General features: G+C 37.7%; 1 protein-coding gene across 10 annotated transcripts in view; it reads right to left on the reverse strand.

Moving 5' to 3' along the window:
* Window positions 1-430: 430 nt before the first annotated feature.
* Window positions 431-12,739, reverse strand: part of NAALADL2 (N-acetylated alpha-linked acidic dipeptidase like 2) — a 439,661-nt gene continuing 427,352 nt past the window's right edge. For all 10 annotated transcript variants that reach the window (XM_071566282.1, XM_071566279.1, XM_071566281.1 and 7 more), the window contains one exon: window positions 431-7,642. In XM_071566282.1, coding sequence (XP_071422383.1) covers window positions 7,444-7,642 — 199 coding nt within the window. In that variant the 3' untranslated portion in view covers window positions 431-7,443. The remainder of the gene's footprint in view (window positions 7,643-12,739) is intronic.

The following is a 12,739-nucleotide window of genomic DNA, read 5'->3' on the forward strand; positions in this document are numbered from 1 at the left end:
CCATTATGCTTTAATGCCCTGGGATGTGCATTACTGAATCAACAGCTTGAGAGGCATATGATGCAGCATACTGGCAGAACCAATTAAAGAAAGAAAGAAAACCCACAAAAGCGCAAATTAATATAATTCCAAGACATTCAGTGCGTGTACATTGTACATACCTTCATATTCCAGTATAATTTCTTTCAACAGTGTAACTATGGAAAAACATTGTCTAGCTCACAACTGCTTTCACAAAATGTCTATTACTGAATTCCAGCCCACAGTGCCTTCCATACAAACACTCTTGCAGATTGCAAAATCATATTCAGAGCACAAACAAGTAAAATGTGCTTCTTAATCAAAGTACGTAGAATCTACTTACATTAATGGCCAACACTGCCTTTTTATTACACTATGTTATAAAAACACAAATTGATACAAAGTAAACTAATTTTGCAAATAAGCTACTTTATTCAGACTCAACATTCTATAATGTGTTATAAAAATCAACCTTTCATTGCACATTTCCACATAACATGATATTTATTGGTTTCCAGGAGTCACTGCATCAAGTTTGCATTACTTCTTGGCCAAAAAAATGTAGTTACTTAGTATTCTGCATTGACTAGCTATCAGTTGTGGCAACTTCATTTTACTACATGAAAATGTAGAAGTAGATGGAATGGAGGACTCATCACTCAGGTATCTCACATTCTATGTCAAGGCTTGACAAAGATAACACAACTTGACAGCCGCTCTTTTGCATAGAAAAGACAGAAATACTTGCATATTCCATCCAAATAGGTAAACCCTGTAAGGTGTTACTGACTAAAAAAATAAGAGCTTGTGTTGAGACTAACATGGACACTGATAACAGCACTTCAGCATTCATCCCACAGGCACAGCAATGAGGACATACAATACATTACCACACATCTAGGTATGATTGCAATGCTATAATCTGGCTTTAACAGAAGAATATTGAATATTATTTTCCAGACCTGTACCAAAACCTCCCAAAGTATCTGTTCCTAGTGTCTTAATTTGTGATTGCTCGCACTCTATGCAAATAGGTAAGATAAGTGAGGTATTCCCTGAATTCAATATAGTTTCTCTGGATATGGAATATCATACATTTTCTGGTTGTCCCAAAATAACAAATCACAATACATGTTATAAGAGTACGTTGCATATTAACTCACATAAACTGCAAATGGAAAACACAGAGAATTTGTATTCCTCTTATTTGCTTTAAGTATGAAATATTAAGGATCTCCTTATTTCCTTTCAAGTGAATTCACAGACTACAAGATGTTTCAGCTGTTGAGAACATGAAATGAGACTGCATGGAAAAAAAAAACAGTATCCAAAACTGTTTCAGAATCCTCAGCATACAAACTGAAAATACCAAATATTTGGGAAGCCCTTAACAAGTATTTTATTTACTTTTTTTAAGGACAAGGAGAAAGCAGTTTTTGCTGCAAGTTTGGTTAGCAAGAAAACACATCAGTCAGGCCTGTCCATCTCACCTCGGGGTCATTCAGACCAGACCACGATTGTGCCACATAAAAGCCAAGTGGGGCTACAAGAGACACTAATTAAAAACTGTGGAAATGCACTGACAGCTCAGAAACCCCCACAACAAGCCCCTGGTAGTAGGAGCTCATAGCAGGTGCTGAGAGCACTTGGCATTACATTACTGTATCACCAGGATGCTCAGGAGAGAACAGCATCAAATGGGAGAAAATTAGCAGATCTCTGCAACTGAAAAAAGAGTTGTTCTCTTAAATAAGTGCCTCAAAGCCTCGCACTGCACACCTTAGCACTGCATGGTAAAGGCAGCCACTCAAACATATCACACACAGTTAAAGGTCAGCTCTAGAGTGAAGAACCTGAGGGGGAAACATAATCTTTCAGCAAATCTGCACAGGTGTACATATTCTCCAGTTATGACAAGTGTGTATGAATAACAGTAGAAACAACCAGTGGCAATGGGATTAAAATCAGGAAAAAATAAAGTTAGGTTTGATAGCACCATAGTTTTAGTAAACATACAGTCTCATTTAGATATATTGAAAGCCTTTCCTTCCCAAATAACTATTCATTATTCTCAGGCACTTCTTAGGCTCAAGTATGCATTTTAAAGTACATATTTGTGCATATGGCTTGAGTCTTTATCATCCTTAATAATTTAAAACACTCAAATCCAGTATAATTACACACATAACTTTTGTATGAAGCCATCATCTAATGAAAGGTGCTGAATGGCATGTGCAAGGTCAGAAAAATTGTGTGCCTACCTACTGCTTGTTTTTTTTTTTTTTGTAGACAGGCAGTAGGTAGTACCAACTCTGATTAAGTTTGTCTGTAACTTCTTATTCATCCAACTCCGAAAATTTATTTCAAAACTTTCACGATTATCCCCTGCCTATGCCGCTATTTTTGAGAGAATTTCCTGGTCCAGACATAGAGGGAAAGACAACAGGAAAAATACTTTGTGAGCCCCAAGAAAATCTACTTCCATTCAGGGAAGTTATAATTGAATACCTGCTGTTTGCACATACTCAGAACACTTTGAATTTAACAGATAATGTCTCCTTATTCATTTGGATCTGAGCAGGACTTTTCCAACACTTTCAGCTCTTTATTATGGTCAGCTGTACAAAGAAACAAGAATTTAAAGTTAAGGGAGGTGAGCTGAGAACCAAATGGGGAACAAAAAGCATGACTGAGATCAGAGACAGAAAAGAGGGGGATTAACTTCGTAGGTGGAAAATTAAGGGGAAATTTAGGAAGGGATAAGGAAGCGGAGTGGAGACAGAAAACTAGTGGGAATGACTGAGAACAAGGTTGTGAGGAATGGGGAAGGTCATCATATTGCATAAGGATGTGAGTGAAGCTGCATGCAGGTGATTAGAGAAGGTGTCAGAGGGAGAAAAAAGTCAGATGGTTAAGTCACCCAAAACTATCCCTGCATTGGTATCCAAGTAACTTTTATCATTATTATAACATGGAATAGACCATAACTACTTGTACATTTTATATTTCTGAGATATTTACTTGCTCTACTAGAGACACTCAAATTTTGTAGATTCAGAACTCCAAAAGAAGCCACTTTACTCTGTTTTGAACATTTATAGTGCTGCATAAGGCTCACTGTTCTCCAGGCATCTTAAAATGAGATTGTTTCCTATCACTCCCGTTCCAGGACTGGCAGAATCCTGCTAAAATGTTACAGAATGCCCAAGGGAAAGAACATCCTCCACACCGTGCTTGTTTCCTGAGATAGCAGCCGTAACACACTAATGTCAGAGGCACCCACTCCTGAGTGCCACAGATAACAGCTCCAGCACAAGGCTTTCCAGGGAACTCTTAACTGCTCCCTTGACAACAGAGGGCCAGACATAACAATATTTATAGCATTTAATAACTTTTAAAGCCAGAATGACCCCTACCATTATCCTGCCTGCCTTTCTGCAGAACACAAGCCAGAGAATTGCACTGAGCTCCCAAAGTTTGGTTACAGCAGATGCATTCATAGCACACAGCAATGCAGGTGCTGAGGGGTCATTTGCCTCCCTGCATTTGCTAATGTATCTTTTGTTCTCCATCAGTCTCCTAAGTTTTGTAGAAATCCTGTGACTGGGGACCAGGGACTGTACAAAAAGATCTCAAAAGAAAGACATTAATTTCTATAACTTAAACTCCAGGGCTTGGAGGACAAATCTCATAAAAACTTTCCAACATATTCACTGGGAAATCCTGTTGGCCAAGGTTTGCCAAATGCAATGCTGGTTATCTTTTGAATGTTTGCAATAAATGAAGTACAATAATCTAACAATTAAGAATTACAGGGAGAGATTTGGAGAAACTGTATCTACAGAAGGATGAAACTGTGTCTCTGAGGGTGACCATGGACTGGCACAGATTGCCAGGGAGGTTATGGAATCTCCATCCCTGGAAGATCTCAGAAGGAATCTGCACACAGCCCCTCCTGGGCAGCTGTCTTGAAGTGACCCTGCTTGGGCAGGGAGGTTGGACTAGGTGACCTCCAGAGGTTCCTTCTGTGATATCTGAGATTTAACCTTTCCCCACCTGCTGTTACAAGAACTGGGGTCAGTTGCATGTCTTTTTTTTTACATCTCTGAACTGAAATACTTTCCAAAAAGGTAAGTGAAGCAGTGCAAAGTATTTGTTAATTTTCTCAGGTAGTTATTATTTACATTTATGTTTATGTAGACATATCATATCACTGCAAGTAAATTAATGCTTATACAATGTTTTTAAGATATAAGGCATTTGTGTGCTCATGTATTCACTCAGGTACAGTTTTTCTTGCATGATAAAAACAATTCACTGCCTTTTTTAAGGTTAGTACTCAAAATCCAGCTCTTGTGTACTTTTTATTCATCTGAGTTGATTGTACTATAGCTTCTTTATGGACTCTTTAAAATATGCACTAATAAAATCTTATTAGCTTTTTATTACCAACTGTCTCAACATACAAATATTGGAAGCTGCAGGGATTTTCTGGCCACTGCAAGCATGACTCCAGATTAACTAGCAATCAATGCATTTGTTATGCTGTCTCTGGAAATTGATGTTTCTGAAAAGGTAACAAATTTTTAGTAACATTCAGGCGATTTGCAAACATAATTCTGCCTTTAAGGGTGCTCTGTTTAATTCAATGCAACACAGGAATGAAGTCAATCTGTGCTATGATTTACTAACATCTCCCTTTAGCTGATGTTCCACAGCTGGCTGGGCAAAAAGTCTATGTTAGAAACACACCAGGTATTTAGGACCTTAACTTGCCATAAATTCTTTGAAGTCAATAGGTAGGATTCAAAAATCAATGGAAGGATGTGGCTCAAAAGTGCTTCCTCTAAAGCTATAATGGTACAAATATTATCACTGAGTACTCACTTATATGTGAGATCTGAACATTGAAATAAAAGCCTACAAAAGATATACAAGTGTGGGATGACACTGAAATCAATGCATTTAAGTCCCTAAATAGCTCACCTGATTCATCTCACCAACAAAAATATCTGAGTGTCTCTAAACTAGACAGGCATTTACAATAGCAATACTTTCTTGGTGGAGTACTTTGAAGTCTGCTACTTTAAAAGTTATTATAGAAGGACATTGTGAGAAAACAAGATAAATGTTTTAGTGAGGAATTACATGGTTGAGAAGTCATACATGAGGGATACTCCTCCCAGTAGATTTCACTGATTTTGCATGAGTACACTTTGGTTATATTAGAGGTGAGTTTGGTGGAACATAAATTTTAAGGATGAGGAAGGAGTTGTTAAATTTACCTGGCAGAGTTAAAGAAGGTGTTAATCTCTATTTTTGTTTTCCTAATGGTACCTAAACCTATAGCTTTTAAGACCACAGGCACTGGCTCCACAATGAGTCAACACTAAAGAAAATATTTGATTACATGAACTGTTAGAAGAGTGGTCCTTATACATATAATTCAAACGTAGCATGAACAGTAAACATAAAATAAACATACAACCAAAATGTAGATATTCCAGACACTTAAGGATTGCAATAATAAAAAGCACACGAATAACGGGATGAACAAACATCATAAACAATATTACTCTTCAGAAGTCAAATTCTTTCTGCAGTAAACAGAACTGGTACCACCATTAGCAAAAACATCATCATTAACTTTTGCTTATCAGATGCCAAGGCAAGATAGAAGATAATCATGTCTAAGTTCATCCAATCACACTGACCTATATTGAAAATATTCCCACTGCAGTGGAAATGCACAACTCTGCCTCTGGTCAGACCCTGGGTGCTTTTGACCACTATAAGATAACAATTTGCAAAGAAACACAGAGATGTATGTACCTGGTCCCGGGTAATTGGTTATAGAGGCCTGTTTGTCAAAAATGTGGAAAAGAGAAACCCAGCTCTGTAAACAACTCTTATTTCTCGCTATGTGAACTTTAAAAAGTCTTTCAACAAATTGTGAATTTTGAAATCATCCAGAAGACAATGTTTAGACATTAATACAGATACTTTTCCAATTTTACTGCAGCCTGAAATGTTTCCATGGCAAACTAGGTAACAATACATTTAATGTTTCCATCAAATAAATTATATTTCAAGTCTAAGTATCTATATAAAATTAATTTTTTTAACCTCTAACCCCAGAATCATCTGAGACTGTAAAACTCTAAACCCAATAGGGCTTAACACTTTGAATTGTTTATATTATTAAGATCTGCAATTCTCAGGTGTGCATATCCCCTCAGAGGACACTGAACCTCCTGATCCTTTCCCTCATAGATGACTTTGGCCAACAAGTCATGAAACCATTAGAGCCCTTGTACAGGGCTTCCACCACTGCAAAACAGCTCTGAGTTTTAGCCCTGCAATAGGTTTCCCCAGCTTGGCCTCTAGAGTTGAATTCCTGGTTCTACAGCTGGGAATGGACTTATATTCTGCTTGTGCTTTTCTGGACAACAACCCAGGTCCTTTATACCAGGCCTGATGGAATGATCCAGCCTGGTATAGTGGGGGGTGCAGCTGAGTGGTGGAATCCCCAAACTGTTCCCAGGACTTGGAGGTCTTGTTTTTGATTGTGGCTCTCTGGAAATTTAGAGAGACCTTGAAGTGAGATGTCCTGGTAACGTATAAGCTTATAAGGCCTGTAGCCTTATAAGACTAGGCAGTTCTTTTATTTAAAATAAAGACTGAAAGTATTTTGGTGCAAGTGCCACTGCCGATTCAAACTTTTCAAACAATTTGAAACCATCATAAAAATTTTCTCTCCAAGAAACATCAGAGAAAACAACTCTTTATTTTCATACAGAAATGGAATGATCAAAGTTTATCTGTATTCTCAGAATTGAGGTATTTATTGTTCCACAGGAGTAAAGAGGTTGGATTGCACCGGCAAAGGTGTTTTGTGAATTTTCACTCCGGTGCTGGATACCCAAGGAAATGCCACATCCTCCAACTACTTACTCTAAACAGAATAAGGAAGAAGATGAGCTTGCTGAAGAAGCTAAGAAACACTTAAGTCAGATTTTTCTGACAGAGCAGGAATGGAAAGCTCACCCAGGTGGACAGCTGGGGTGTCTCAGAACCAAGTCTTCAGCATGTTGTGGGACGTGCTCGGTACTTTGCAAGATTGAGCTCTTGGTCATAGAAACATATTTTACATATAAATATACAGCAGATGTCCTTTCAAAAATCGTATCTTAAGTGTTATTCCCTCTCATTATGTATTGTACATTCAGGAACAGACATTTGAGATATACTGTGAACAGTGCAAAAGACTGCTTTATATTTATAAAACCACACTCTGCGGTACCTTTAAGCGCCAACTGAAGGAAAAGCTGAGAAATATTTCAGCCTCAGAGCAATTCTGGTCCAAGTCAAACTTTTGTTTAGCAAGTTGTAAACAAATGTCTTAGAATGCAGAGAATCCTCTCACTTCTTTCCAGCTAAGGTAGTCTCAAACACATCAAGTCCTGCTTTGAAGTAAACCTGAGCTGAATTGATGCTGTTCAGCACCTCTGACAAGGCTGCTTGAAGGGTCTCATTTGACTGATGTAGTTTGCAGTGCTCCAGTGCCTGCAGCAGGACTGAAAACTGGCTGGTCCTTTCATCCAGTCTGTAAAGGATATTTCTAGAAGAGAACAATGGAGAGAATGGTAAACTTTTTACTCAAAGCAATTCATCAGAAGGCATCAAAAAACCCTGCCAGTATCAGCCACACTTTACAGATGATACATATTGTGCACAGTAAGGCTGACCCATGGCAAAGTGAAAGACAATTGCATATTTATTATGCCTTGTTCACTGAACTACACACACATACATTGAAACAGTCACTACATCCATCAAAGAAATCTCACATTCCTCTTTGACCATTCCTGATTTTATTCAAAAGCATGAGCTTACACCTATCACACCTCTCATGTAGGATTTCGTGTCTCAGCTGGATTCCATTTAGTCCTCTCTAAAAAAAGTTTGATTATTGCTGTTAGTTATTATCACAGGTTTGCCTTTGTTTTCGTTCTTCCTATCTGCTCCTGTTATTTATTTCACACTTCAGAGGTGAAATTCCAGCTACACTGAATTCAATGGTAGAACTCTCATTGCCTTCAGCAGAACCTTTATTTCATCAATAATCCTTTGTGGCATCAGAACAAGAGCAACCCATCTTTAATGTCACACACTTGAGGAAGGAATAAACAGCACACAGAGCTATACCCTTGTGAAACAAAATCTGTGTTTTCCTAGAATATCTGAAAATCTTTTAAATGGTTTATAGAAAAACACATGTAAGTGTTGTTTGATCCCTTGGAAATGTTATCTGTAAGAGATGTGGAAGGCTCAGAATTCAAAGCTAGTCAGTGATTTTAATGAGACTCTTTGAATTAGGCTATAAATGTTATCCAAAACCAGGTGTAATCATTATTGTAATTAGAAGAGCATGTAAATATCATAACTCTCCACCCAGGAGCTGCTTTGATTGTAAACAGAAATGAGTGAAATTTGAAACAGGAAAAGCTACAGTGATTTGGTGCAGGACCTTATCCTTAAATACAAGGCAGGTGTTCAGGGCAGGGAAGTTGTTTCATGGAATGAAACCAGCTAGAAATAGGACAACTTACATACTTTGTTAGTAAACTAATTGCATGATAGAACAGGCCAAATTGCAATTCCAAATTAGTAAAAAACCTGCCAAGTACCTACAACAGATGACCACAAAAGGCCCTCTTATTACTATATGAATAACCTAATTGCCAGTGTGCCAGGGGAAAGGTAACAAAGTACCTCTCCAAATGACAGCAAAGAACACCTACAATCTTCTGCCATGTTTTTCAGTTTTAAAAAATGTTTCCAATGAGAGGCAATGTCTTTCAAAGAAATGAAATAACTCCTATCCTCATAAGACAATTTTTCAGTCTGTTTTTGCCTTCCTATGTAAGGAAAACACAGGAAACCCAGCAATGTGCAATAGGGATGGAAAGCTTTTCATCCCCTGACAGCAATACCTCCAGCCATTTGAAGGGTTCTGCAATGCAATACATTGTAGTTTAAACAGAGGAGGGAAAGGGTTTGACTCCAACTCAGCAGCACAAGGACAGCTCACCCAGCTTTAAGAACAGCTCATCACTGACTTAGACCATTCAGACTGAAACAGGTTAGAAGTGTTTGCAGGATCAGCTCAGCAGGGACAGGAATTTCCATCAAGAGGACTGTAACAGGCAGATGTGGCAATAACTTCCTCAGCTTGCACTGCTGCTTCCCTTGCTCTGAGCTGCTGCTGCTGCTCCTCAGACTGTGCTGCAGCTTTACACTCAAAGGTGACCCCAGTTACATCGTGGACTGTCCCAAAGCAGTCCCTATGTTGAGAACCAGATAAATTCTTGGTTGGTTGGTTTTTAAGGATAGGCTGTGCCATGGGAAATACTGTATTTTTCAAAGCAGGGCTTGATTTTGTTCCCTCTGAAATCAGTTCAGGGCCTCCTACTGGGATCAGTGCAAGCAGAACCAGGCTTTTGAAGAACTCTCCTCTAGAGTTCCTGTAGTTCACAGAGAAAAAGAAGCCTGTTCACAACCCCTCAAACACCTTGAACAGCAAGGACAGTACTAGAAATAATCACATTACTTTCTACTCTTAGGAGAGGTCTGGTTGATGGTGGCTGAAAGAGTTTGAGCTGGAATTCTACTCCAAATGCCTACAACACTGTCCTCCTGATCTATATTGGGATCCCTCTATTCCTTTATTGGAGGTAATATCACACTTCAGACATTAACTATCAGCAGAGCAACATTAACTTAGACTGCTAGAAATCAGACTCTAAGGAGAGGATGTCCTGAACATTGGAACATTTGAGGACTGCTGAGACAACATTTGTGGTGAATAGGAACAGATCTTCTCCTGTCCCATCTTCAAATGAGCTCCAGTTAAGGCACACAGGATAAAAATATGGTTTACCTTGACAAATAAGGATGTTAATACAGTTTAAATTTACTGCTTTGATTTTGGAATCACAAGTGATTCCACAGTGAATGCACAGACAGATGATCCAATGTAAAAGCAAAGTACTTCTAGATTGTCCCACCTGACTGTGGTGCAAACTAGTGTTAGATAGAAAAGCTGAGTTATTTCATGAATGAGACAAGAAGTCTGCTCTCATAGTTTAAAATAATATCTTAACTTTTGAAACAGTAATATGATTTCAGCATAGCTGATTGCATAGGATGACAGAACCTTCTTTTTATTTTATGTATGCAAATAATAATAATAAGTAACATTATAAAGCACCTGTTTTTTGAATATTCTTTTAGGAGTTCTCACTGGGATCTTATGTTTTCCAATTACTTATCTTTGCTTGACAAGCCATGCCACTCCTTTGTTGCATAAAATGATTTCTCTCTTTAGGCATGTTCATGAGAGTCAATTTATACAAGTTTACTTCTTATCTCTGTCCAAGCTTCATCAAATGAAAAAAAAAATGGTCCAGCTTATTACTTCCAAGCCTTTACAAGTCAGAAAAGTGTTTTCATTAAAGATTACACAGGGACTGAAAAATAAACCTCAGCCATTTCATTGGCACAAGTTATCACTCTGTGCCCACAACACGCATAATGATAGCAAGAGACTTTAATTTATACTGTGAAATTCAATTACTCAAACATTCCTTAACACAAATTGGTTTTGTAGCCTACACCTCTAAAACAACAATTCCAGTCTCTGGCCTAATTGCATAAGTATCTACCTTCATTTTTAACTATTTTAATCTTATAATTCACACAGTCAGCCTGACCCACAAAAAACAAAAAGAGACTCCTAAACAGAAAACTGCAATATATTATTGATGACACTAATGAAATTACAACACATGTCATTCATCTTAATGGGCTTGTTTCTATGACACATTGCAGTGACCTGAAAAGTGTAACACTGAAGCAGGAAACCAAAATAATAACTTCAGGCAGTACCACTGAAAGAGGTAAAATGGCTCCAAACGAAAGACCCAGCCTTAGCAAAGTAAAGCAAAGGAACTGTAAAATTGAATTCTAACAGAACCTCTTCTATAACTTTTATGAGCCTTTTCAGGCCTAGGAACATAAGCATTACTGATCAAAATAATGCCATTAAAGGCTGTTCTAATTAGCACAAATAATGAGGTAATGTCATACCCACAAGACCAGAATGAATTTGACACATTTTTGAAATAAGAGATCACATTAAAAAGATACTGACTTTAAAACAACTTCAAACTATTTTGGAGGTTATAGTAGAACAACTGGACAGCACAGGATAAAACTAGATTATTACATCGTTCTTGTAATGGAGAAGTTTTTAGCTTATGAGGAACGTTTGTCTGCAGGTAATGTGCAACACAAGCTGAATTATTCAGGTACTTACAAACAGACTCCCATCTAAGACCCTACCTTTGAGATTTTGAAAAGTAGTTCTTAAAGCATTAGGACATGATGGCAAGTACACTGTCCCACATGAAAATGAGCACAGGTTGTCTCTGTGGAATAACATTAGAATTGTTTAGACAAATGCTATGGGCACCCTCTGTCTATACAGTTATAGCACAATGTGCTATGACTTCAGCATCCTCACAAACTTAATTTTATAAATCCCTGAATTGTTTCGAATTGTACTCTCCAGAAAAAAGAAAAGCACAGCAGAACAAGGATTCTCTGAATTACACTTTCTCATGATACTGTTCAACTTTGAATGCTGTTTTCTTACACCTAGGAGCTTGTTTTCATTCATGTTTGTAAAACAAAATATTCTTACCTTGGTAAATAAATAAAAGTATTCTAATAACAATATTTACATGTTGGGACTTCCAGTTCCACAGGGTGTTTATTTATTGTAGGACATAAAAATATTACAAACTCTTCTTCCCTGAAAATAGCATTGAGCTGACTTATACTAGTTTATTTACACTAGTTTGTTCCTAAGAAAATTTTGTGGGGAAGGTACAGAAAGTTTTCTTTCTTTCTCTGGATCCTTTTGATCCCCAATGGTTCTTCTCCTTTCCTCTTATTTTTTAAAACTTTTTGACACTCACAAGCAGTTATACTATCTCACCTATTTTATTTCACTCACTATTGTGGCAGAAGGTTTATAATTATAAAATTAGAGCCACTATCAGGGTAAGACCAGCAGAAAATATATATCCTGGTAAATTGTCATTACATGTCATTAGAGCTGGAAATGTCAATATTTCTTCACTGTCCTAACCCCCACAAAACTCAGCTCATCATACTTAAGGATCCCCCTATTGCTAATATGTTATTCCTAACTTTTGTTTGCCACACATCCTGTCCTCTCTAAAGAGCCATGAACTGCCTTCCCTCAGTGTTCTCATAATTACCAGCTGCAAACTGTTCTACCAATATATATTCCAGAAGTGATGTATTAAAATCATGTACACCAGAGGTGTGTGCCTGAAAGGTATATATTTGCAGCTTATCAACAGTTGATAAGCTACAGGTAATCTAGATATCAAACCTAAATAAAGTCTAACCACCTGAAAGGCATTTCAAAGGCATTGTTATGTGACAGTGGTAAACCAGACACATTCATCCCTGCTAAACAGAAATTTATCTTCCATAAGAGACAGGCATTAGGACACCCCTAATTGAGTCAGTTATGGCAAAGAGAGGTTATGGTAAGTCTGCATGAACAGGATACGGTTGGGACAAGAGACTACAAGGAGGCAATTTTTCCAGGTTTGAATAC

This window comes from Pithys albifrons, chromosome 11 (genome assembly GCF_047495875.1).
Source record: "Pithys albifrons albifrons isolate INPA30051 chromosome 11, PitAlb_v1, whole genome shotgun sequence".
In the NCBI taxonomy this organism is placed as follows: Eukaryota; Metazoa; Chordata; class Aves; order Passeriformes; family Thamnophilidae; genus Pithys; species Pithys albifrons.